Raw genomic sequence first — 26,609 nt, forward strand, 5'->3', positions numbered from 1 at the left:
GTTCACTCCCCCACAAGGTCAGAGTACCAAACAGGACTCTTGCAAACACAGTCTCATTATCCGATCTTTACTCTGACCACCTTATGCCAGAACAAATAATACAGCATACTTGACCCACCAGCATCCTTGCCCCAGACCTCATATACTGTATATGAACTAATAAGTCATACCATTTTTTTTTTTTTTGCAATTAAATATTAATTAGATATTTCCTCCCAGCACAAAAAGAAAACTTCTCATTTACTCATGCATTCGATTTATTTCCTTTTTAAATTCGTCATATAGACTTTTATTCATGCACTTTTTCTGAATCCATATTGTGCCTATATGGTTAAAGAATGTACACAAATGCACAGCATGGGGTGTCAATACTAGGGATGCCATGCAGTCCTAAGGCCAAATCCAGTCATTTTCATAATGTTCCCTCTTCATTTGGAATGATCCATTTGTGCTGTCTGTTTTCTAAATGCTACTGGCTGTGGAGAATGAAATGGACTACTGGAGTCTGAAGCAGGATGAAGGGTGATTGCCCTAAAAAGCAGCTTTGTCTCTGTGGCAGCTCACAGATATGATCTCAGACAATCTATGTGACCCACCAGCACCCTTCCCCCATGCCTCCTCAGGGGGGCTCTGCTTCACTGCAGGATTAATCTGTCCCACCCCGTTCCCTTTCAGAGAAACGCAATGCCAGTGTATACGTAAATACACACATTAAATCAGTCAAATACAAAAATATGCGTATACTGTCATAACACTTCATAATGTAAGTACCGTTATATGAAATAAAGGCTTACAAATACTTAAAATATGACATGAATAACATACAGTAGATTAGTAATTAAATTTTGATGTACCATAAAGTATAGTCACTTTTCAGATCATTTTGTTGTGTAGCAAGTATTTAATATTCAACACTAGATGGCACTATTAATTAAGAATATACCTTGTAAGAATAAACTTTTCAGATTAAAATAATGTTCAAATGTTTATGACTGGATGTTTAAGTGATCTTGATTCATTGGATATAATATAATATAATATAATATAATATAATATAATATAATATAATATAATATAATATAATATAATATAATATAATATAATATAATATAATATAATATAATATAATATAATATAATATAAAAACATAACTGATCTTTATTTATTCATAGTACTGTTCTTGATAATATAATATAATACAGTATAATATATTATATTATATTATAAGAAAATATAAGATTATATAAGATAATATAAAATTATGTACTTCAGACAGATGAAGATCATAATAAAGTTCAAATGTAGGGTTTAATAATAATCCAACAGGCAAAATAACAGAAGGTAGTAGCAACACATTCACAAACGCTAACTCAAACGAGACAGGACAAACACTGAGAGAAGGTGACGAACTTAAATACACATGGTGATTAACTAATGACAAACAGCTGTGATGAAGATTAGTGTCCATGGGAACTGATGAATGGCGGGAAACTCAAACAAAGGAACATGGGACTCATAAATACAAACTAAAAGCATTTAAAAGAATACTAAAAGAAAATAACTGAACATAAGTGTGACATTACGCCTCCTCCGAAGAAGTGCAACCTTGCACAGCAACAACAGACAAGGGAGGGAAGGTGGGGGCTCTGGAGATGGGCGAGGAGGCGGCGAAGGGATGGCAAGAGGAGCAGGCGAAGGGATGGTGATAGAAGGCAGCGGTGACAGGAGGACGACAGCAAAACCCCAGCGGCGATGAAGGATCCAGCAGCAGAGCCAGAGCAAGGCAGTGCATGACGACAGTCCACGGAGGAGTCGAAGGAGGGAGGAGCCATGTTGCTATGGCCAACCAAAATCCGGGGGACGACCGACTGATCCCAGGGTGCAGACGGAGAGACAATGGTACTGAGCGACATTACTGGCACTGGAGACCTAGGCAAATCCGAGCGTCCAAGGCAGATTCAGAGTGCCTGAGGACTGAGGCGGAGCCGGTGTGACAGAGGACAGAGGCGGAGGCGGAGGGAAGGAGGAACCCGCTGTAGCCATAGGAGTGGAGGGACTGAGCGCAGCGCAAGGCTCGCAAGTCCGCAGTGGAAGTAAAGTGACGACTGACCAAGGGGAAGCCGGAGGGACGAGGGAACACGGTGGTGCTACAAGGTTGAGGGTGTCTGGCAAAGCTGAAGGTTGGAGGTGCCAAAGCGTAACGACAGGTCGAAGGGCCGAGGTCGAGTGAAGGGATTAGAGGCAGGAGGCGGAGCCACAGGATCCTCTTGCTCGGGCAAGGCTGGTGATTGCACGACCTGAGGCTTTACGTCGCAGCAAGGCGTTCCCGGGGATGACGAAGGGCTGCAGGGATCCAGAGTGGGGCTTGAGGACTGGCTGAGCTTTGCGGTGAAGGTGACAGAGTAATTCCAAATTCCCAACAGGTCGACGAAACAGTCTAAGTGCTGTCTTAAAACAGTGATGATTCAGAACAGACAGATAATACAGGGTGGGACAGGGTAGGAGGTAGTACCTCCATGTCCACATCCATCAGCCAGTCCTTGTTGTCCAATTCCACCAGAATTCCCTCGGCCACTGATGTCGCTAGCTCACACCCCTAGTCAGACTTGTGATGGATTTTTTAATTAATCATAACTAACATTTTTCTTGCAGGAATAATTCATATGCTTTTGAATCCTAAATGTTTCCAAACCCTTTGACTGAGTGTGTGTTAGTGAATCATGTATGGATGTAACAAAAACGGGAAATTAAATTGTAGGGAAATTATGTAATGTATCATGTCATATTCGCCATGCTCTTATTCTATAAAAACTGTTGTAGTCTTTTTGCTGGTGGGATTCTCTCTGAAATTTGTCTGAGATCCTCAGGCCGTGATTAAAGCATATTCGAAGGCATTGTCTGGAGTCTGTTAAGTTATTGCTGCGCAGCAAGTTAGGGTTAGGGGACTCAGTTGACGTCGATGAGGAGACACGGTAGAGTATAAATATTATTGAACGGGGACATCGATTGTAGACTAGACCCATATACAGGAAACTAACGTTGATTGTAGACGAGACCCAGATACAGGTAAACTAACGTCGATTGTAGACTAGACCCATATACAGGAAACTAACATCGATTGTAGACGAGACCCAGATACAGGTAAACAATACAGGAAACTAACATTGATTGTAGACGAGACCCAGATACAGGTAAACTAACGGCAATTGTAGACTAGACCCATATACAGGAAACTAACGTCGATTGTAGACGAGACCCAGATACAGGTAAACAATACAGGAAACTAACATTGATTGTAGACGAGACCCAGATACAGGTAAACTAACAGCGATTGTAGACTAGACCCATATACAGGAAACTAACGTCGATTGTAGACTAGACCCAGATATAGGTAAACTAACGTCGATTGTTGACGTTTTGGGGACGTCGATTGTAGAAGAGACCCAGATACAGGTAAACAATACAGGAAACTAACATTGATTGTAGACGAGACCCAGATACAGGTAAACTAACGTTGATTGTAGACTAGACCCATATACAGGAAACTAACATCGATTGTAGACGAGACCCAGATACAGGTAAACAATACAGGAAACTAACATTGATTGTAGACGAGACCCAGATACAGGTAAACTAACAGCGATTGTAGACTAGACCCATATACAGGAAACTAACGTCGATTGTAGACTAGACCCAGATATAGGTAAACTAACGTCGATTGTTGACGTTTTGGGAACGTCGATTGTAGAAGAGACCCAGATACAGGTAAACAATACAGGAAACTAACATTGATTGTAGACGAGACCCAGATACAGGTAAACTAACGTCGATTGTAGACTAGACCCATATACAGGAAACTAACATCGATTGTAGACGAGACCCAGATACAGGTAAACAATACAGGAAACTAACATTGATTGTAGACGAGACCCAGATACAGGTAAACTAACAGCGATTGTAGACTAGACCCATATACAGGAAACTAACGTCGATTGTAGACTAGACCCAGATATAGGTAAACTAACGTCGATTGTTGACGTTTTGGGGACGTCGATTGTAGAAGAGACCCAGATACAGGTAAACAATACAGGAAACTAACATTGATTGTAGACGAGACCCAGATACAGGTAAACTAACGTTGATTGTAGACTAGACCCATATACAGGTAAACTAACGTCGATTGTAGATGAGACCCAGATACAGGTAAACTAACGGCGATTGTAGACTAGACCCATATACAGGAAACTAACGTCGATTGTAGACTAGACCCAGATATAGGTAAACTAACGTCGATTGTTGACGTTTCGGGGACGTCGATTGTAGACTAGACCCATATAAAGGAAACTAACGTCGATTGTAGACGAGACCCAGATATAGGTAAACTAACGGCGATTGTAGACTAGACCCATATGCAGGAAACTAATGTCGATTGTAGACGAGACCCAGATACAGGTAAACTAACGCGATTGTAGACTAGACCCGTATACAGGAAACTAACGTCGATTGTAGACGAGACCCACATTACAGGAAACTAACGTCGATTGTAGACGAGACCCATATACAGGTAAACTAACGTTGATTGTAGACGAGACCCAGATACAGGTAAACTAACGTTGATTGTTTACGTTTCGGGGATGTCGACTGTAGACGAGACCCAGATATAGGTAAACTAACGTTGATAGACGTTCAGGGATGTCGATTAGTAGATGAGACCCAGGTAGAATTAAGTCAGGTGCGAAAGAAGAAAAAATCTACCACAGACTCAATCTGGGGCTGCGGCTCCAGGGCGATGTTCGACGCTGTCCCTTCCTCTTTGGGCTCTGGCTCACTGATCACTGTGGGTGCATATGCATATTTATAAAAACATATAAAAGCGTCTAAAAGGATAAAACATCTGCCATCCAAGTGGCTTTAGACGCTTTTATATGTTTTTATTATATTATATTATATCATGTTATATTATATTATATTATATTATATTATATTATATTATATTATATTATATTATATTATATTATATTATATTATATTATATTATATATAACATGATATAATATAATATAATAAAAACATATAAAAGCGTCTAAAAGGATAAAACATCTGCCATCCAAGTGGATGCTGCACACTGGTGGTGACTGAGGAGAGATTCCCTGACATGATTGTAAAGTGCTTTGGGTGAACAGTACATATGAAAGTGCTGTAAAAATGCCTCATTCATTCATTCATTCATTCAAATGTATAAATGTTAATGATCATAACTGGCCATAACTTAGGGTAGAGTGGGGGAAAACGCTACTAGAAGTAGGCTATTATAGAAGTATTCGATGTGAAGCTTACACTGACGAAGTACCTGAGAGAACTTAATATTTTGTTCTTCTGGAAGACATTGGTTCTAGTTCTTGAAACCATTGGCATCTTGTGCGCTGCGTTGTGTAGGATGTGGTTACAGACCGTGGGTAGCAAAGAACACGAGAATCAGACTCTTGCAAAGATTTTAGATTTGAATCTTGGAGTACTACGGAGCCCCGCACATTATATACAAGAAAAAAAAAAAAATTGTGCACAAGATTGACTTTATGTTGCAAAGGAGTATATTTTCCTTTTATGTTCTCTTTTTTCTTTTTTTTTTAATGTATATAACAACTAAATTTATATATTCGTGTTTGATCATAACTGTTATTTTTTTAACTGTGGCGTACACAGTTTTGAGCCGTGTACATCCGTCTGTGTTCAGAAATGATTACATTATATTAAATGTAAATAAGGTCAAACCAGTTCTAAATAGCTAAGACCTTAAAGGGTTAAGGAACAAACAAGTTGGGGGAAAAAAACTGCACCAGAGCAGAGGACAGATTTTTTTTTTCTCACTTGCTCACTCTGGCTTTCTAGAGAACCCTATTCACTGAAGCACTACATGAATCAAAGGTAGGCTTGAGAATTATCTATCTACATAAAAAAAAACATACTATTAACAACTTGAAAAAACTTTGTTGTTGTTGTTTATTGGATTGCTTAAATGTTATTTGACACTTTAACTTCCTTTCTCTTATCTCACAGCTTATGAAAAAAAAAAAAGAAAAAAAAAATGGTAGTCACTATCAATCCAACCATCGAATCCAACTTTTCAAGCTTTGACAGGAATGTAAACACTACCACTACAAATGGCTCTGCATTCAGTGACAGTCTGGACATGGTCGTCCGCTCGGCCTTAATTGTCATTCTTTTTATTACCATGGTGTCTCTTGGTTGCACAATGGAGATCTCAAAGATCAAGAATCATCTCACCAAACCCAAAGGGGTGGCGATTGCAGTTGGGGCTCAGTTTGGCATAATGCCCCTCACAGCCTTCTGCCTAGCAAAGCTGTTTCAATTAGGTCCTATGGAGACCTTAGCTGTGCTAATTTGTGGATGCTGTCCGGGAGGAAACCTCTCAAACATCTTTGCTCTGGCTCTTCAGGGAGACATGAACCTCAGGTAATTCTTGAGACAATAAATACCGTCCCATAGTAAAACATGGAAAAAGATTAGCTTAACCTTATTGAGAAATCTCCTGCAAAAATGTCCCTTTAATCATTTGCCAGTTGAGCAACAGATCACTGACAATCAGCAAATCAGGTGGGTTTTTTTTTTTTTAGCCCAGATGTTTGCATAAGATGTTTGCATACCCTAGAGTGTTCCTTGGTACTTGGAATTTGAGTTTTATTTGTTAAACCTATACAGCATTTTTATTTAAAAACCCTCAAAAAATAAAATAATTGCTGTTAATTTCATTATTTACTGTAGCACTCATTCCAATTCCAATTTTGAGGAAAGACAAAGCAAAACAGGATGTTTTTGTCACTGATCTGCTGCAGACATCCCTCCAATGGTTTTCTCATTAAAGTTTCTAATTATATATATTTCATACTAACAGACCTTTCATTTATTGCATAAAACATCTTGTTGGAATTATTTCATATATATTTGTATAACAATTATGTAATATGGTAGTAATAGCTACTTTAATAACATTAATGAAAATCCTAGATATTGTATATTGTAGTTGCTAGGGGTGCACCGATACCAGTATCGGCTTTGGGCCAATACTGCGTTCGTGTACTCGTAGTCTACTCATTAAAATTATCCGATAGCCACCAATAGCCACCAGCAGTGTGTACAGTACAGTGCTTGTGACAAAGAAACAACGACAACAGAGCAAACATGAAATGGATAGGGCCTATATCAGAGAAGGTTTGTCGTAAGCTTGTCGAGCGCATCCTTTTTTTCACAGACATCGCTGGGAAGTTTGTAGTTTGGTCGGATATGTCAATAACAAATAGAGTAAAACAAGGCACATATTACTAACGTTAAATGACGGTAAAGAGAGAGAGAGAGAGAGCACTTCAGTTGCATGTTCTTGATTAAAATAAAATTATAGGCCTAAATTAAAACTTGATCTGCTATATGATGGGTTGTGCCCTACATTGTTAAAGGGCAAGAAGTTTACTGTGTGCAAATATCCGAAGCGCGTTTAGATACCAGGTGTCAGCGCTTGAATACTGCATTGAATTCTCTTTCACGTCTTCTTGTGCTTGAACTGGTGAATTTACCCAAAATTATGTAAAAATGTATCGAGTATCCTAGTACACAGTTGGCAATGTCTTATGTGAATGTAAACAGTTAAGATATAAAATGTATGTAGTAGCTGTATTTGATATGTCCATTCGGTCTTAAAGGGACAGCAGCTTAATAAACACCCTGCTGTGTTTTTAAAGTTAATTAAACAACAAAGGACAAAGAAATCAGTGCTTTTGACTGAATAAATTGACCATCTAAACTTTAACAATTCATCAATATTTAATTTATACAGTGAAGACTATGCAGTGTTATTTTACATTTGATTACTTTATTTAAATGATGTACCTGAAAACTTATGTTGGAGCTACCTGAAAAGCACTGTTAATTTTATTTGTATCTTTGTTATATCGAATTTATTTGTGCTATAATTGGAATTGGATTATTTGTTCTTATTTTTTTAATTTAATTTAATAATGTTTTAAATTGACATTAATTAGGCTAGTAGTTTCTGCTGTAGAATCAAAATTATAATATAACTCTGATATTTTACTGGTATCTAAACATTTGAACCACTGACCCAACCGGGACAGTAAAAAAAAAAAAAAAAAAAAAAAACCATCCTTAGTATTGAGCCCTGTTAAAGCAGATCTAAATATACGCTGTGCTATTAAATAAAATATAAAATACGATAGAGCAATGAAAGTAACAGAAGCTACAATTCATTTTACCAGACATAATTAAGCTTGAAAAAACCTGAAGCTTTAAACAATTTAAACCAATGAATATGGTTCATTTTCTTTTGGTTTATATATACATTTTTTTACAAATGCAATGAAAAACAGGTATCGGTATCAACAAGTACCAAAAACGAAAGTTTCGATATATTGGCCTTGTTCTGGAAAAAGTAGCATAAAAAAAAAAAAAAAAAAAACTAACATCTAAAACATGTTTTGTCCCTTATCTCAAGATTCAGTGAACATCATTCATTCAAAAATAGCACAGTTTCCAATTAGACATGTTATGCAAAAGAAAAGCATAAAATATTCCACCTACATGCTCAGATGACATTATTTTGGGATTTCCATGTGTTTGCAGGTGCCGCAAAACCATATTCATCCGCACAGTCACGCAGAGCCGAAGCACAACCGAAACAATGTTCTTTTTAAACCGCTAGAGTGCCAAGTTACATACAATATATGTCTAAGTTACAAGAATTGTTTTTTAGCAGAGAAAAATATAGAAGTTTGTCTGTCGATATGGAAGGCAGCTTATGTTGCACAAAGTATCTTCTTATTTCTTAATTTAACTTCCCCCCCCCCCCCCCCCCTCTCTCTCTCTCTCTCTCTCTCTCTCTCAGTGTTGTGATGACTACATGCTCCACAGCACTGGGATTGGGTATGATGCCCCTCCTGCTCTACCTGTACAGCCAGGGTTTCTCAAACCTGGTGCAGTATGTTCCTTTCACTGGCATCACTGTTGCCCTGATTATGATCCTGGTGCCCTGTGGTATTGGGGTCCTGATCAACTACAGAGTGCCCCAGTATTCTAAGATCATCATCCAGGTGTGTGATAATTCATGCATGGATACTTTAACAATTTCTAGATTGTAATAAGCCAAAATGAAACAAAAAATTGTGCTGTATTGACAGTGCACACACTTGCATTGTTCCTACGGCTGAATAACTGCCATGCTGATCTGGAAAACAGCACCATGATGGTCATTCCAATGTTGCCAGGGTCTTATGTTTCAGGGCTCTGTGTTCCCCAGATTAATATATGACACATAATGAACACATTAAAATGGGTCTTATGTTTCCCAGATCAATGGTCTGTTAACACACATTACATGCGTTTGACGGTAACAGTTATGTTCAGTTAGTTTCATTTTTTCATAGACTTTTATTTTGTATTCCTCAGTTACCTGTTTCCTGTGTTTCCTTGGTTCTAGTGTCCCTCCATTATCTGTTGTCATGGAGATTCATTTAACGAGCACAGCTGTCTTCATTTAGTTAATTATCTCTATGTATGTCCTTCAGTTTGTTTCAGTCCTTGTATTGTTCGTGTTATGTATGATACGCACTGTCTCGTTCTGTTTGGAAGCTATGACCTGAAGCATGACAGTGACACTGCTTGTATTCAACAGTTGAACAAACAAGAAGCTAACATTATGTGGGGACATCTTTTGTCCTTGATCACATGAAATTCCTGACCCTGTGGAGTATTATTGAAAATAATTTAAGACCCATTTACACCAAGGATAACTAGAACGATAACATCTCTAGTTACCAACATAACCTCGCTTCCCTGAAAAGAGGGAACGATATGCTGCGTCATTCCATGACGCTATGGGGAATCGCCTCTCTCCTAGAAATACTTAAGCCTGATTGCACCCCAATGACATTCAAGCATGCAAGTTAGTGTCACGAACATTTCCTCAGAATCTATTAAATAAGGCACAAAAATCCCTGAGCATAAGTAACACGGCATGAATGTAACATCTCGTTTGGTTATGGTAACTGGGGACGTTCCCTTTCAATATTGGTCTCTCAATGTTGCGTCATTCAATGACGCTATGGGGAACGTAGTCCAATCATGCCGTGTTACTGTGAACAATGCTAAGCATTGAGCCTAAGCACAATGTCTCACAGTAGAAATACTGCATAAGATACAACTATCATAAAAAGTTGCATAGCATCATATGTCTCGCAACAGTATGTGTTGTGTTAACACACAGCAGTGAAGACTACCGGATCAGCATTTCAGGGGTTCAGTGTAAATGGTTTGGCTAACGCCGCCTTCACAATACGCAATACGCCCCCAGCGGACGTCGTACTACACCGTTGAAAAGCGTCGGAAGTTTCGGAAGCGAGTAGAACAAAAATGGCGGAGAGATTAGAACGGTTGATTTTGTCAGTGTCAGAATGTACAATTCTGTATGATCTCTCTGATGAGGGTTATAGAGACATTAATCATTGACCAGCCGACGATTTGCCATCATGGAATTTTCTGGCTGTATGTGAATGAGCGGGGGCCACAATATTTAATTATACATTTTAATTGTATTAACTGCCCTAATAACGTTAGAAAATCACGAAAATAAAAAAATGACATGACAACTTATCGTTATAAAATCATTATTTGTTTTATTAAAAGTTAAGAATTCAGGTTTGTTTATCAGTACCATAGCAACGCTAACTTCCGCTGAAATTGTCGGATAGGAACCGTCCGTAGCCTTTCGCAAGAGTTACATTTTTTGAACGCATCCGGATGACCAACTGACACGATTTTCGGACCTGGTTCGGACCCATTCGCATGCGGTCTACAAATCTCCATAGGAAATGAATGACTTCCGGTCGTTTCGAAGCCGTATCGGAGCTGATTTCAACTGCCAGTGTGAAGGTGGCGTAAGCGGTGGCAGCACCAGCACAGCCTTATGACAAACGTAGTAGTGGACCTATTTGAAACACCGTGCCCATCTCGCGCCTCTTAAAGACTTGACCACCAGGTCATTCCTGCCAACCGTCTGGCAGTTAACCTCGCTGTAAAATGATAACAAAGCAGCAGCATATACTTTGAGCGCAGAAGGCGTGTTGCCACTCTATCTAAGCGCTCTTGCGAGAAGGACTGAATGACAGGAATTGAGCAATTATCCTCCCTTGAGCTGCACTAGCGCTCAAAATCTCTCCATTAATGAGCGTAGAGGCGCCTTGTAGAAGGGGCCCTTGCTTCAGTAATCGTATTCAGCACGCGTTGAGGCATAACTAACGCTGGTGGGCTCTGATGAGCGGCCAGATGTGCAGATTCCACAATTCTGGATTGGGACGAATAATGCCATTTGCTTGAGAGAGGTCCTTCCTTATCTCGATGGGGCGGGTTGGAAATGAATATAACGGTGACCAGCTGTTGTAGTATCTGTATACTTGAGCATGGAGGGCATTCAGTCGCCATCCGAGTACTCATGTGTAAAAGACACAATTTACCTGTGCCATAGTTCCGAGTAGACATATTTCAGGTCCACAGATATAGTCCAGTCCATTGGCCAATATGAGAGTGAGGACGAGCTGGAGGAGGTGCTCTGATACTAATGCACTTTGTGTTTGAATATATATACGCATTTTATTACACTATTGAAGGCACACGGGCACTGAGCCGGCGTAAACTCACCATTGAACACATTGAGCTTCAACTAGGGCTGCTTCTGTCTCTGTGGCTCAGGAGGAGCAGCCGAGGGGAGATGTGGCAGGTTGGAGGCCAGATGCTCTTTCTACGTGAGGGCTATCCGAATCCGGAGAGTCCTGTCGCTCATGGCATCGCAGTGAGGGCAGTAAGAACCCGATCTCACGGCAATTTGTAAAAATTTTACGAGTTGGCTGATTCGTACGAATTCATACGACCTCACTCGTACGAATTCATACGATTTTTGCTAAATCGTACATATTTTATTTATACCAATTCATATGAATTCGTACGAATGACCTACCCCTGACCCCTGGGGTATAGACAAATTGTCTACTAGCCAAATTAGCCACCTTTTACTCACTCGTACGAATTTGTACGTATTGGTCGTGAGATAGCGTTAAAGAACCCTTAATGGTGGATTCCACCCAGGCAGAAAACGCACAACTCGTGGAGCACAAGCTTGGTGGGACCCGCACAGATTGAACAGGTTTTAATAGTCATCTTCGTCCACCGGAACGCTCAAAGGGATCAGCTAACGTGTGATCCATTTTTGGCGATGAGAAAATGTAATTCAGCTCTGCATTATAAAGGAGACGTTCCCGCCCCTAATTCGCATGCTTGAATGCCATTGGCTATTGAGGTGCAACGTGTTATTCCAATTAGGATTCAGTATTTCTAGGAGAAAGGTGTTTCTCCATAGTGTTATAGGATGACGCAACGTGGAGAGACTGATATTGAAAGGGAACTATAAAGTTTTAATAATCGTTCTAATTATATGCACCACACCACAACTCTAATGACAACGGCACAGAATCACTTTCACTTTATCATAATAGTTATCATCCTTAACTGTGTTTTTGCTATGTAAATAGTTCTAAACAAAGCCAAAACAAAACCATTGTGTGTCTCCCAGCAGCGTAGTGGTGTTTCAAGTGAATGATTCCTTTACACATTTATAGACTGAAATCTGAAAAAGGCTGCCTCTGGACTATACAGGTTAAGCTTCACCCATTATGTCCAGAGACTGGGAGCTTGACATAACTAGGCTCTTAAGTGAGTACCACATGCTCTAACCCTAACCTTAACCCTAAACCTAATTTAGGTCAAGCTCCACTTATTTGATCCATTTGAGCATCACTTGAAAAAATACCCAACACAAACAGACTTGAACGCGGAAACACACACATATGCAGAATTACAGTTATTATGAGATTCCAACCTATGGCTACCGAGTGTTTATACCCTCACTGGACTCACAATTACAATTTGTAAACTCTGATTTTTTTTAAAGCTCTGACTTGTCATCTTGTAATTATGGTAATTCTTACATGTTGTGAAAAAAACATCACTTTATCAACATTTTATGCTGCTCAACCACACAATCTGCTGTATTGTAAAGGATGAATCCTCTGGCTACATGCCATCAGTATGACAGACAAATTATATGAATTATAAGTATATTCTTAAACTATGTTCCTGCTTTATTCCCTGTTGGCTTGTAGGTTGGGTTGATAGTGATGCTGATCTCCTGTGTTGTCATTGGTGTTCTTGCTGGTATATTTGATGGAGGAAAACTTTTCACGGTGCTATCTCCTCAACTTGTAGCCACAGCTGCATTGATGCCATTGATTGGATTCACATGTGGATATATCCTGTCCACTCTGTTCAGGATGAATGCACCGTATGTATGTCCACCGGAATATGAAATTGTATTGTATCTGGCCAAGGTGCAAATCCGTTCTCAAGATAGTCAACCAATTGATTTACAGTCACAGTGCATTTTTCACAAGTGTGATGTTCATTTGTGTTGGTCCTCAGTGGCAGACGTACTGTTTCTGTGGAGGTAGGTTGTCAGAACATCCAACTGTGTTCCACAATCCTGAAGGTGGCCTTCCCTGCTGAGCTCATTGGTCAGCTGTATTTCTTTCCCATCCTCTACATTGTGTTCCAGATAGTCGAGGCTCTTTTTTTCATAGTCCTGTTCAGATGCATTCAGAAGCTGAGTCCATCCCAAAAAGGTACATGAAGTCCATTAAACTTGTTATGAAAGTACATTGCTGAGAAGAATGTTTATCAACTTATTTTATCTAAGTATTAAAAGTGGTAGAATTCTATTTTATTAACCTAAATATTGATGTAATGCTTATTTGAAAATTATTATAAGTAGGCCTATTATAAATTCTAAAAAGAACTGTTTTCGCTTTTCTTACACAGAGACACAAGTGCACACAGCAGTGGAAAGAGCAGCTGAAGAAACTAATGGACCCTCTGACAGTGACATCTGAGGGGACTCCATAGTGCTTATTAAGCTGAAAAAGCAATTTTAAGACAAAAAAACAATAGGGTCCTCTCACCATCGGTGCTCGGGCCCTAAATATCACCATAAGCTGTACGGTTTTAGTCCAGTTTTTTAGTTAATAGAAGAGTTCATAATCAAAACTGTATAGTAAGTATAGAACTGTTTTGTTTACATTCTAAAATACATAACAAATTTGACTGTAGAACCTAATTGTTCTTTTGTACTGTCCTCCAGTCAGACACTAATAATTGTTTTAGTGCCATAATAAAATAAACTATAGTCATACCCTAATAAAACAGAACTTTTCAGAATATAGCACTGGAGTATTATTATTATTATTTTTTCTAGCATAAGTTTAAAAAGTAGCACTTTTCATCCAGGTTATGTGTGCAGGAATTGTGTACCGATAACAGTGCATATTGTCATATAGTGGGTTCATTTTCACAGTAAGAACACACTGTACGACCTGTTTTATGTAAAATAAAAACAGGTCCGCTTCGCGTCTGGGTCCTGATCTATTTTTTACAGTCTATGGTCCTGATCAGCCTGAAGGGGTTGTATTCGCAATAACAACCGCCTCGCTCTACATTGTCCCGCTTATTACATGGCTACCTACCAAATGAATCAATAATTTGACACAAAATATTGATTTAAAAAGGAGTTTGTTGATTTAAAAACGATTGTATTGCTTCCGCTAAAGAAAATAGTCCGTTCCGTCTCTACGGTTAGAATCCTGCGTCCATAGCAACGCTCTGTTTTTCATGGCAACGGTGTGTTATACTTATTAGAATTTAGACATTTTAAATTTTAAATTGTTAAATGCAAGAATGAGCACAGACTTTATCTTAACCACCCCAAAAGGTACATCAATTTTATGAACTTACAGAAATACATTTCTTGTCATGGGTGGTAGTTCGACCTACCTACCAATCAGTCAATCTATCAGTCTTTTTATTTATTTTTTCTAAAGACAAAAAATTACAAATCCTAAAAAATTAAGTATACTGTAACTCTTAAAATGAACTATTTCTCTTTTCTTACACAAAACAAAAGTGAAGCACAACAGTGACAAGAGCAGCTGAAGAAACTAACAGACCCTAACAGGGGATCCCAGAGTTTAAAAAAGTTGAAAGAAAGAAAAAAAGACGAGGAATTTGGGGCCAAAGTAGCCTACAGTGGGTGCTGGGGCTACAAAGAAAGAGTGAAAGATAAACCGTGGAGCAGAAAGTACACTTTTTTTCTCCCTACTTTAAAAACAACAGAATCAGCCTGAAAAGTTTCTTCAAAGTGTCCAATTGTATGTGGTTGCACTGCTTTTTCAGCTGCCATATTTTTTATTTGAATATCACCATAGGCATTTAATAAATCTTTTCAATACATATCTAAGACATCAAACAAAATATGCAGAGAACAAATGACATCTTGAAGGAGTCTGATGCTTAATTTTTTTTAAACACCTTTCAAGTGTGAATTTTTAAACAAAGTCGCAACTTGCAATAATACCTTCATGTTAACAATAAATGTGTACTGTAGAGTTAACTTTTATTAACAAACAATATTTATGTCTAACGTGAAATGTTTTTGAGCTTTCAGATGAACGACTGACCTCATTACTAACAGCTTTTTGGGGAATTTATTATTATTATTCTTTTTTTTTACAGTGCTACACAAACTTTATAAACGTTCAAAAACATTTAATTAATATTTATATCATGGTACAGAAACGTGACTCATATTCCAAATGAATGATTAACATGCATCAAAACATATCCAGACAAAGCCGGACACTGATTCAACATGATCTGAAAAAAAAAAAAATACTCATAAGCATGAGACAGTTTACAATACATAGAAAATATGGCATATTAAAATCTCATCCCCTTTTGTGAAAAAAAGAATGAGAAAATGCATGGCAAAAAAAAAAGCTAGATTTAATCGTTCAAAACAAATGCAACATTAAAATGTGTATACACAATGAGAAATCAAATGCGTACATATGAACAGGCTGGTATATAAAACATGGATTCACAAATGTGTAACAAGATCTCTTTATTCATGCAGCGTGAAGGGATAATTCTTTGACTTCTTTCATTACAATTCAAGCATCTACAATTACAAACAATTTGCATTTTTCATAAAACCCTAATTACAAATCTTCAGAACACAACAAAGGGTCAAACTTATTGAAAACAATCATATTTAATGGTTTGTCCATGAATATGTTTATACAATTAAAGAATCTCGACAGAAAAAGCAGAAATCAAACCTCACTCTGTATGTAGTGATAAAAAAAAAATAATCACAAAAAAACCCATTTGAGACATGAACTTAAAACCCCCCCCCACCAAAAAATAGCTGTATAGTCCTGATTTAAATGGACTCTCCAGTCAAATACCTTTAAATTAGCAACAGAGCTGTGAAAACACTGGCATGGAGAGAGGCCTAAATTGACCAAAGGTGGGACAATATTGCTGCGATGAACTTCATCAGCCGCTTCCCTCGTCACCCAGTGCAGCAGCAGCAGCATCAGCATCTAATGACGGCTGTCAGCGGACGGGGAACGAGACGGCGGAGGGCGCTGCGCCGGGGTTGGCGGGGATGCGGATTCGGCACGCGCTGCTTCCTTGGGCCGCACAGGAGAGGGACTGGCTGAACGGGACCGACTTCTTGAGTGGTTATGTGATTTGGGGCTGTGGGAGCGGGAGCGGCTACGAGAACGTGATGCGGATCGCCCTCGTGAACGAGAACGAGACCGAGATCGAGATGAGCTATTTGAGCGAGACCGAGTTCTGGATCTACAGGACAAGAGAAAAGCAAGAGGAAAATCAATTCATTCATCTATCTACACACTATTGTTCAAGAGTTTGGGGTTGATGTGATTTAAAATCTTGTTCTCACCAATGCTGCATTTATTTAACCCTAAAACTGGCAATGTGATCTGGGTGCAACATAGTTTTTGTCATCTTTTTGGGGATTTTTTTCATCAAATCCTTTTATCGTTTATCACAGCCTGGTCTGTCTTGAGTATGCTGGTCACATGATTTGTTTAAGAATAGGCTTGTTCAACTTGAACCGGCGCTGCACAGACCGATCGGTGAATGACATCAAAGTACCGCGAGAGCGAATAGAAAGTAGACGGCTCCTTATGCTTTTGAATTGCTCTCGCGGTACTTTGATGTCATAAACCGATCGGTCTGTGCAGCGCCGGTTCAAGTCGAACAAGCCTATTGTTTGTGATTAATTAGTCAGCCTGACCTAAATCCAACATGGCTGCCAGTGGTGCAGGACAATCAGATTCTGAGGTAAGTAAATACATATTAAACTTACTTTTCTTTTGAAAAAATAATACTAACACTGCTAACATTAATTATGAACATTGTCTTAAGGTGCTGAAAAAGAACATTTATAAAATTTTTGTTATTTAGCACGTTTTGAAATATATGTTACACCTGAGTCACTATTACCCCTTTTCCACCAACAAGAACCAGGTGCTGGTTCGGAGCTAGAGCTAGTGCCGGTTCGGAGTTGGTTCGACTGACGAGCCTCCAAAGAACCGGTTTGCTTTTCCACAGGCTAAAAGAGCCAACGCAGAGCCAGGTCTTACGTCACAGCTACGTCTCATCTTTTCAGCAACGTTAGCGCGGCGGCGCCAAACACAAACACATCATCAACAATGGCGCACGTTGCTTTACTATTGATGTTCATGGCTTTGCGGAGCTACATCGGCATCCAAACACGGCGGATCCAACGTGTTCGCGCGGCTCGCCATTATTTGTACAGACGGAGATTACAAGCGAGAGTAACGGCATGTACATAACATTTATTTTTAAAAATAAGATGCCGACTTTAGCCTTAGATTTATATTTTAGATCGCGTCCATCGTGTTTAGCTGCTGTTAGAGAGAGAGATAGAGCTGCTATTTGAAAATGGCGGTCACAAGTTTCTCTTCAGTCTTGTTGGCCACGGTAACCCCGCCCCCAGCCTCTGACGCAAGCGGTTCTTTCTTGGCTCCGTTCTAGACCCTGCAATGATTTGGTGCTACTTAAGAACCAGTTTTACTGGTTCGGAGCTGGTGCTTTGTCGGTGGAAAAACAAAGAACCGATTTGAAACTAGGCTCTGGCTCCGAACCAGCACCAGCTCTGCCTTGGTGGAAAAGGGGTAATTGTCACTTTTGGGTATAAAAAAGGGATTAACTTTGTATTCATTTTTGTAACAATCTTTGTATTCTGAGGGATTTTTTTTTTTTTTACAAATTATAAAATGTACAGGTTAAACTGATACAGCCTGTCTGTCTTAATTATGCTGGTCACATGATTTGCTTCAAGTTATCTGTGATCAATTAGTCACCCTGACCTAAATCCAATTTTTTTTACCATTTTTATGGTAACACAAGGTCCGATTTCAAAACGGTTTTCACAGGCTGAATCTTGAGTTTGTAAGCTTTCCAATGTTATATAATATGTCAACATTATATGAGTTGAAGTATAGGATATAATTGTTTTAAACATGCAATGGCAGTTACAGTTATAGATTTGGTCCTTACCCTAAACAGGCAATGTGATCTGGGAGTCACAACTCATAAAATCCAAAATACATAACATTTTTCAAAAATTCTTTTGGATATGATTTACTTAAGTCCAGATGATATATAAAAAAAAATGACATGAAATTATTTGTTGCTTATTTTCTACTCTTGCCTGTTTAAGGGTTAATTAAAAATACAAATACAACGTTTTGTTTATTCCTGTGATGGCAAAGCTGAATTTTCAGCAATCATTACTCCAGTCTTCAGTGTGACATGTCAGCATTTGGTGCTTTAAGAAACATTTCTTATTATAATCACTGTTTTTCTGTAATTCATGCATTTTCTTTGATGAATAGAAAGTTCAAAAGAGCATTTATTTGAAATAGAAATCTTTTGTAACAAACGTCTTTACTGTCAATTTGGAACAATTCCACACATCTTTGGTAAAAACAAACATTAATTTCTCTCTCTCTCTTAAAAGTAAAATAGGTGGTATGGGACAAACTGATGTGGTACTGATTTATGAGGGTTTGATGAAGTCATGGTTAAGAATAGAATTTGAATATTATCGACTGAATGAGAATATTGAAGACTTCAAGTTGTAATTAAAGTTGTTCAAAGGTCTCTCTCTCTCTCAAAAGACTGACCCCAAACTTTTGAATGATACTGAACAAGTATTAGAAATAACAAAATAATTCTAGTAATTATTAAAATCTTATATTTATTTAGTTTTATACATAAATGTTTATTTTTTATATTGGCAACATTATTATTACATGCTAAAAAACCAAAATAACTCACTTTTTCCTGGACGCCTCAACAAGTTTGATTTTCCTTCCATTGATCTCTTTCCCAGACAACTTCTCCATGGCATTTTTTAGATCATTATGGCTGGCAAACTCAACCACACTGTAGAAAGATACAAGTATTACGTAAAACAGTCAAAAAGTAATGCAATATCAATTTAGATTCAATCCATTATTTGTCTTCATTGTGATATTCAACCATTTAACATTACATATATCTACAGTTACTGTAATTCATCGAATTCAATGGGAAAAAAAAAAATGACTGGGAGAGTAACAGGAAAGAAAATAGCCAGCTCACCCTTCATTAAGCTTTGGCCGATGGGCATCTGCAAAAGTAACCTCTCCAGCTTGTCTCATGAAATCCTTTAAATCCTACACACAGTACAGCAGCATTTTGTGTTAGCTAGGTAACTTAGATGAGCACACTTACACGTTTTATGAAGTATCAGGGTAAATTAACTATCAAAGTTGGGGTCCGAGAACTTCTCAGATCTTGCTCAAGCCTGGCCCATGTTCAATATGCTACATATAAACGTTAAAATGAAGTTGAAGGGAAGAACACTGCAGCACACGGATAGATTTGAAACCAACAAAAAGCGAAGCCAAGTGGCCACTCTACTTAAAGCTTTGAGAAGTGCCCAAACATTGAGACACAAAAGACTTTGTGTTTGCACATCACCAAAATGAATGGGTTCTGGAATGAAAAGTGGTGGCGTAGTAATCAAGGGGACAATGATGACCTGGGAAATTTCGGCTTGCAATGCTGTGACAAAAAGCGAAGCCAAGCACCCAATCGGCCTTATTTCATGTTCTTTCGACTCTCTATTTAAAGCTTTGTGATGCTAGCACTGGCTTCTGAAATGTGCAAACACAAAGACTTCTGTGTCTCTTCGCCAAAATTAACTAGCACTAGAACAAAAAGTGGCGGCGTAGTTATCAAGGGAACAACGCTGACCATGGATATTTTGGCTTGCAATGCTGTGACATTCCCGGACCCCTGTACTACAACATTCAAGACTAGCAGAGCAACTATGTGGAGCGGCTCGTAAAAAAAGGGCCCCACATTTAGTAAAATGTACATTTACATGGCAAATGCATTCTTACCAAAACACAAGTGCATACAGTGTGGAAGTGCACTAGGCCTCCCTCCATCGATCGTACCCTATTTGTGCCGTCCCCTCAAGGGCACCGAGCGTAAACAGCGAGGAAGAGATTATAGACTAATACCTGGGAACGTACCCATCGGGCTGTTTTATCCTCTGCCACGTGTGTGGGACCACCAGAGAGCAGGGTGGGTGAGTATACCGATCGAAGCCTCTCAAATTACCGAACCCCTCGATTGACTGCGCAAGCCAGAGATTCGCTCTCTTTCTCTCTTTCACACGCTCTCTCTCTGCCCCTCTCTCTCTCTCGATCTCTCGCTTTCAATCTCTGTCTCTCTCTCTCTTTCAGCTCGGCACCGTCACAAACCGCGCTTTGTAGCGGCAGCCGCTGCGTCTAGAGCGAGAGGGCATCACTCTCAGAGAGCTCTCGTGCGATCGGCGGAGGTCAACTAGGCGTGGGACACAATGGGAGTGGCTTAACCAGAGAGAGGGACCCTGTAGGGGTTAACTCCACCATTAGCGAGCTCTTCCATACGACACAACAGTCAGGCTGGCAAATAGAGGGGTGAACAATTGGTTAAAACAGAGGCAAAGTGACTTAACCTTACTGTTTCCTCAGTATTATATGACCTTGAATGTGAAAGTAATCTCAGAATGACAACTTCTGCCATTGATTTACATTTAATTGGGTAATAAATCAACTTAACTCTAAATGTTCTAATTATCTATGAAGGATTCCTTTTTTTCCTTTTTTTTTGTGTTATTTGCAGTGTTTGGGAAATCAACTGACTCCCCAAAACATGACAGGATATTGATGAATGCTCACCTGCCAGCTGACTCTTGACGACAAATTCTCCACAATGAGACGATTCTCAGTGCGCATCGGTGGAGGATTCCTGACAGGTGAAACAGTTAAGAGTTATTGACTTGATTTCTATAAAACACTAAAAAAAATTAATGTTTACACAACCTTACCTGTGCAAATATGACTTTGCTGTCACTTAATCTATAGACACGTTTCCATTCAATTTTTGCGCAAAACTTTTGCGATTTTTTTCTAAATCGACAAAAAACTATTGCGAAATGACGGCGATGAACCGATGTTATGCGACTAAAACTTCATTTTTTCCTCTCGCGATAAGTAAAATCATTCCAAAAACCATGGCAACGGACGTTGGTAGGTTTATGTACTATATCCCAGCAACTGCACTAGACATTATTATGAATCGAAGGAGATATGTGTGTTTCCACGCATTAATGGTAAGGAACGACCCTTATTATACTTGTGAGCGGCACATATGAGGTGTTTCTGGGTGTTTCTCCCTCATATCTGCTTCGAGGTCTTGATTGTGGCATCTATTTGAGGTTTAGAATCCATTATTCCTGTAATAATTTAGTCTTATCTGAATTTAATAAAGAACTGTCTCGTATTCTGTCCAAACACACCGCGTCATCTACGTCAGCTGACCTGTAAATGCGCAAAAACTGTTTCCGTTGCAGTTTGCGAAATATTTCTTTTTCGAACTGCCTGAAAAACCACCTCATGCGAGCGTAACAACTTATTTTGCGATAAATGTTAGTTTTGCGAAATTGACGTGTTTCCATTGGCCGTATATTCAATTTGCGCAATTTGAAGGGTAATGGAAACGCGGCTAATGAAATCTATTTTCTATATAAAAGTATTAATTTCATTAAACCAAAAAGGAACTCAACCCAGATATAACGTTATTAGGCTTGGGTATCGAGTATCGATTGGAACCGGGACTAGCTTTGCGATTTTCCCGGAATCGTTCAAAAGTTTAAATTTCGATTCCTAGTTTCGATTCCCAGTCTGCCGGCCGGAAGAAGACACCGCTGTTAGGGGCTGTTTACACCTGGTCACTTCATGCGTTTTCTCAGATTGGATAGCTATCTGATTTATCAAAACGATTCCATTTACACCTGGTCACATAAATGTGTTTTTGCGAAACGGATTTAAATCCGATCTTCAGTTCCCGCGCTATATGTAGATTTAACGGAGTGCACGTCACTGAAAGCAACAGATATGAGCTGCATTTTATTGATCATCAGCTAAAATTTCTAAATCAAAGACCGCAATAAGAGAGAGCAGTAACAGCCCTGGTAAGACCATTTCTATCTTTACTTTTAATGATGATGATTGTGTGTTAAGCGTCTGCGACTTACTTTCACTTTACTTTGCAATAGTTTGCACGTTGGCTTGATGAATAGATGCTCAGCTTCTCATCTGCGGTGACGCGCGTGTTCCAGTATCGTCGTATCTGGCTATTACATTACATAGCCTATAACACGCTCTCACACGTTTATTTATTTTTTTGCATTTTTGGGAGGAGGACAATTTACATATGTGGTTTCAACAACCAGATGCATTTACACTTGTCCAGTTTCGTCTGGAATGCGGCCCAGGCCACCTCCTGAAGTGGTTTGAGCGATCGGATTCATTTTACTCACGTTCCCCTATTAACTCACAGTGCCTCATAAAATGTATTCAGAGCAAACAACCCTGACGTTAAACCTTAAAAACGTACTTATATGATGTTTTCTTATTCTTCGGTATCTTGTAAGTTACAACCATATTCTCTCGTCCTCTGCTCGTTCGTTTGAAAACTGCGCGCGATGCCGGCGAACGTAAAATAAATAAATGATGAAAACACATTTACACATGAGTGTAAACAACCTTATTTAGCCTATTTTACCTGATAGCCCATTTAGGTCAGACTATTTCCTTCAGAAAGACCGTTGGTTAGCTAGCTCATTTAAAATATCCTAAAAAAATTGTTTAAAATAGATTTGATATTTATATTGTACTGTAGTTGAAAACAGCCCTGTGAGAAATTCATAGTAAAGTTCATAAAAAGTAAAAAATTCATAGAATTAAAATTGATCTAAACTTTTTTGACCCTACCTCTTAAAAGAATCGGAATCGAGAATCGTTAAGAACCGGAATCGAAACAAGGAATTGGAATCGGAATCGTTCAAATTCAAACGATACCCAACCCTAAACGTTATAATGTTAATGTGTAATAATAAAACAGCACGTGAGCAAAGTGTATTTAACAATTGACCCCTACCTCCGGCTGTCCTGGGAGCCACGGCTATACCGACCAGGGAAACGTCCTCCACCGCCACCACTACCTCCACCACCGCCCCCACGACCACCACCACCTCGGCCCCCACGCAGGCGGACACGGGCATGTTCAATAGTCACTCTGCAGGAAAAAAAAAGTTATCATACATGTATCAGCTCAGTCTCAAGTCCCTCCAAGGCTAATATGTAACAATGTGTTGTGAAAACCACTATACAAATAGGCACTGAATTGAATTATACCTCTCATTGCAGAGCTCTTTCCCATCAAGCTCATAAACAGCATCTTCTGCATCTCTTGGATCATCAAATTCCTGAAAAAAATAGGCACTTAATTTTTAGGCTTAAAGGAACACTCCACCGTTTTTTTAAATAGGGCTTATTCACCGTCTTTCCTACATTTAGATAGGTGGGCAAACGCATTTTTGTCTCAGTGCATGCATTGTTTTAGTTTGGCAGCACCGCCGCTAGCTTAGCTTAGCATAATGAATGGAATCCTTTGTTGCCAGCTAGCATGTCGTGAGTAAAAGTGATCAAAACTTTTTTTTTCAACTAATTAACATTACTTCTTGTGGCCTGCATAGATCAAAATTCAGATACTTTAAAAATTTCACAACATACATGTTTTTACTGTATTTCTGATCAAATAAATGCAGCTTTTGGGTTCCCCAAAAAGTTTGAATGGTCGTGAATTTGAAAATATATAGTATTATTGAGGTTTAGTTTATTTCTCCTAATTTCTTGTCCAATTAATATAAGAAGTCCTTTTAGTTTACATTTGTTAATTGCTCAGTTTATTGTTGCAAACTTGCAATTTCATTTGACAATATTATGTACATGAACGTTCAAAAGGTTGGGGTCAGTAAGAAATGAATACTTTTATTCAGCAAGGACGTGTTAAATTGATTAAAAGTGACCGCAAAGACGACTTCACTGATTTCTGAAGGATCTTGTGACACTGAAGACTGGAGTAATGGCTGCTGAAAATTCAGTTTTGCCATCACAGGAATAATACCATTTACAAATATGTTAAAATAGATATTTAAAAAAATAATAATTCACAACAGTCCTGTTTTTACTGTATTTCTGATCAAATAAATGCAGATTTTGGGTTCCCCAAAACTTTTGAATGGTCGTTCATTTGAAAATATAGTATTAAAATAAAAAGTAGTCTATATAAGTTACTAATAACCTGAAATTATGAACACTTCATTACGTGGCTGTCTCAAAACCAGGAGAGCTTTCTATTTAAAAACGCTGTCCATTGTAGACTAGGTTTTGAAACACAGCCCATGTGCTATTAATATATTATTGAGGTTGGACACCTAACGTTACATGCACACATCACAAGAGCTTAAGTCACTATAATTACAATGCAACACAAACAGCATGCTTTTGCAGTATCTGAAATTTGATGAGATTGTTTACGAAAGGCAATACGTACCACAAATCCGAAGCCTCTTTTCAGGTCAATGTCTCTGATTCTTCCATAACCCTTGAAGAACCGCTCGACGTCCTTCTCCCGAGCCGAGGGGTTTAATCGACCGATGAATATACGACAACCGCTCATCTTCTTTAAAACAAATACAAACAAGGTAAAAATCAACCGTAATACCACGATGCTGTTATTATTCAAGCGTCAAACACCGACGAAGGCTAGAGGGCCTTCAAGAACCACAACCCACATCCAAAGAGAACTCATTAACTGGCGAATCATTACACAAAACAGTCGGTTAAACAAAACAACCCTTATAAGATGAATTCAGACAAGTGTGAAGACGCACTGTCTCAGGTACGTACCTCTGTCTAATGTTTCTCCTCTGAATGAGTGCGTGTGCGAACAATCCCTTTCACACAAAATGGAGTCAGTCAGTGTATAGCCGCGAGATGCGAGCGACGCTCAACACTGATCTGAGATCAGTTCAGACACTGCGCTCTACTACTGTGTCAGATACAGTGTAATACTCAATCATTTAAAGCATTATGTACTGTAGCTATCTACGTGAAAAATGGATCAATTAGTTTAAACTGTCAAATGTAATGATGAAACGGTGAGCCTAAATGGTAAGTTAGTAACTTAGTCCTATTTTGTTTAGAGACGAAAAATCTGTAGTGTCAATATTACTGCCTATTATTATTATTTACTTTGATACATAATCTGATCTGCCATGTCTATTCCGACCATAACATACGTTATATAGTATAAATGGAGTCTACTGCAGCGAATTGTACTTTTATCGGCTGTTTTCAATAAATCAATTGAACCGGTTCACAAAACCAATCAGAGTGATTCACGAATCAGACTGAACCACTGAATAACCGTCCATTTCGACTCATTGAACGGAGAAGCGCCGCTTTTGGTCCAACTCACCTAAAAAAAAAACCTTCTGGTGGACTATTTAGCTTCTCAGTGAGCTCCATTATGGCTGTAACAAAATTAATTGTAAAAAAGAAATAGGAATTAACAGCCTTATTAATCAATTTCGATAATAAACAGCCGGGATGTCAGGAAAGACTAGATAAGTAATCACGTCATGCGGTAAATAGCTGCATCGTTCTTTTGAATCGGTTCTTTGAAAGAATGGTCAAAAGAACCGATTCGCGGAAATGAATCTTAGTATGAATTCCTATTACTACTTTCAAATCTCCACCACTAGATGTCGGTAACGCACAACACTAATGACTTACTAAGGGTACCTGCACTTTACCCTGGAAACAATGGAATCCTTCATCATATGACTATATAGATATACCTAAAAGTATTCATGTTAATACCACCGATGCATAATGTTTCCTCTGTTTATGTTTATCATGTTATTTTATATATGTTTTTTTTGTGTGTGTGTGAAACTTTACATATATTTGATATGTAACTTTACTTTCTGTAAAGCTGCTTTGAAACAATATGTATTGTGAAAAGCGCTATACAAATAAATTTGAATTGAATTGAATATAATTTCATTACTGTAGAAGTTCTATCTGTTCGTCTGCTTATTGTCTGATACATAATCAATAGTTAAAAAAAAAACAATA

At 38.6% G+C, this 26,609-nt stretch overlaps 2 protein-coding genes across 6 annotated transcripts; one reads left to right on the top strand and one right to left on the bottom strand.

Annotated features, from left to right (window-relative positions):
* The first annotated feature begins 5,854 nt into the window (after positions 1-5,854).
* slc10a1 (solute carrier family 10 member 1) lies at positions 5,855-14,536 on the top strand. 4 transcript variants are annotated; one of them, XM_084431609.1, is made up of 7 exons: positions 5,855-5,925; positions 6,058-6,474; positions 8,915-9,119; positions 13,239-13,417; positions 13,555-13,579; positions 13,688-13,754; positions 13,951-14,142. In XM_084431609.1, the coding sequence occupies exons 2-7, from the start codon at positions 6,086-6,088 to the stop codon at positions 14,019-14,021; spliced, it is 936 nt and encodes a 311-aa protein (XP_084287735.1). In that variant the 5' UTR covers positions 5,855-5,925; positions 6,058-6,085; the 3' UTR covers positions 14,022-14,142. The 4 variants fall into 4 exon arrangements, with proteins under 4 accessions (XP_084287735.1, XP_084287736.1, XP_084287733.1 ...); XM_084431610.1 differs by having other exon boundaries at positions 13,239-13,421; positions 13,951-14,107; XM_084431607.1 differs by having other exon boundaries at positions 13,555-13,754; positions 13,951-14,536.
* Positions 14,537-15,649: 1,113 nt separating this feature from the next.
* Positions 15,650-25,949, bottom strand: srsf5b (serine and arginine rich splicing factor 5b). Of its 2 annotated transcripts, none has more exons than XM_084431612.1 (8): positions 25,377-25,949; positions 25,021-25,146; positions 23,820-23,890; positions 23,563-23,700; positions 21,300-21,369; positions 19,669-19,742; positions 19,363-19,470; positions 15,650-16,830 (listed from the first exon to the last, which is right to left on the bottom strand). In XM_084431612.1, exons 2-8 carry the CDS (start codon positions 25,144-25,146, stop codon positions 16,569-16,571), a joined length of 849 nt encoding a protein of 282 aa, XP_084287738.1. In that variant the 5' UTR covers positions 25,377-25,949; the 3' UTR covers positions 15,650-16,568. The 2 variants fall into 2 exon arrangements, with proteins under 2 accessions (XP_084287738.1, XP_084287737.1); XM_084431611.1 differs by having other exon boundaries at positions 25,021-25,149.
* Positions 25,950-26,609: the final 660 nt, after the last annotated feature.

Source organism: Rutilus rutilus, assembly GCF_951802725.1.
Source record: "Rutilus rutilus genome assembly, chromosome: 15".
In the NCBI taxonomy this organism is placed as follows: domain Eukaryota; kingdom Metazoa; phylum Chordata; class Actinopteri; order Cypriniformes; family Leuciscidae; genus Rutilus; species Rutilus rutilus.

Bases quoted from the DNA above. Each gene is read 5' to 3' on its own strand.
- slc10a1 (XM_084431607.1), top strand. From the start codon at position 6,086: ATGGTAGTCACTATCAATCCAACCATCGAATCCAACTTTTCAAGCTTT. The intron at 6,475-8,914 runs GTAATTCTTGAG...TCTCTCTCTCAG, and splicing joins CAGGGAGACATGAACCTCAG to TGTTGTGATGACTACATGCT. The intron at 9,120-13,238 runs GTGTGTGATAAT...GTTGGCTTGTAG, and splicing joins ATTCTAAGATCATCATCCAG to GTTGGGTTGATAGTGATGCT.
- srsf5b (XM_084431612.1), bottom strand. From the start codon at position 25,146: ATGAGCGGTTGTCGTATATTCATCGGTCGATTAAACCCCTCGGCTCGG. The intron at 21,370-23,562 runs GTAGGGGTCAAT...TTCACCTGTCAG, and splicing joins GGCTCCCAGGACAGCCGGAG to GAATCCTCCACCGATGCGCA. The intron at 19,471-19,668 runs GTGAGCTGGCTA...ATCTTTCTACAG, and splicing joins CGGCCAAAGCTTAATGAAGG to TGTGGTTGAGTTTGCCAGCC.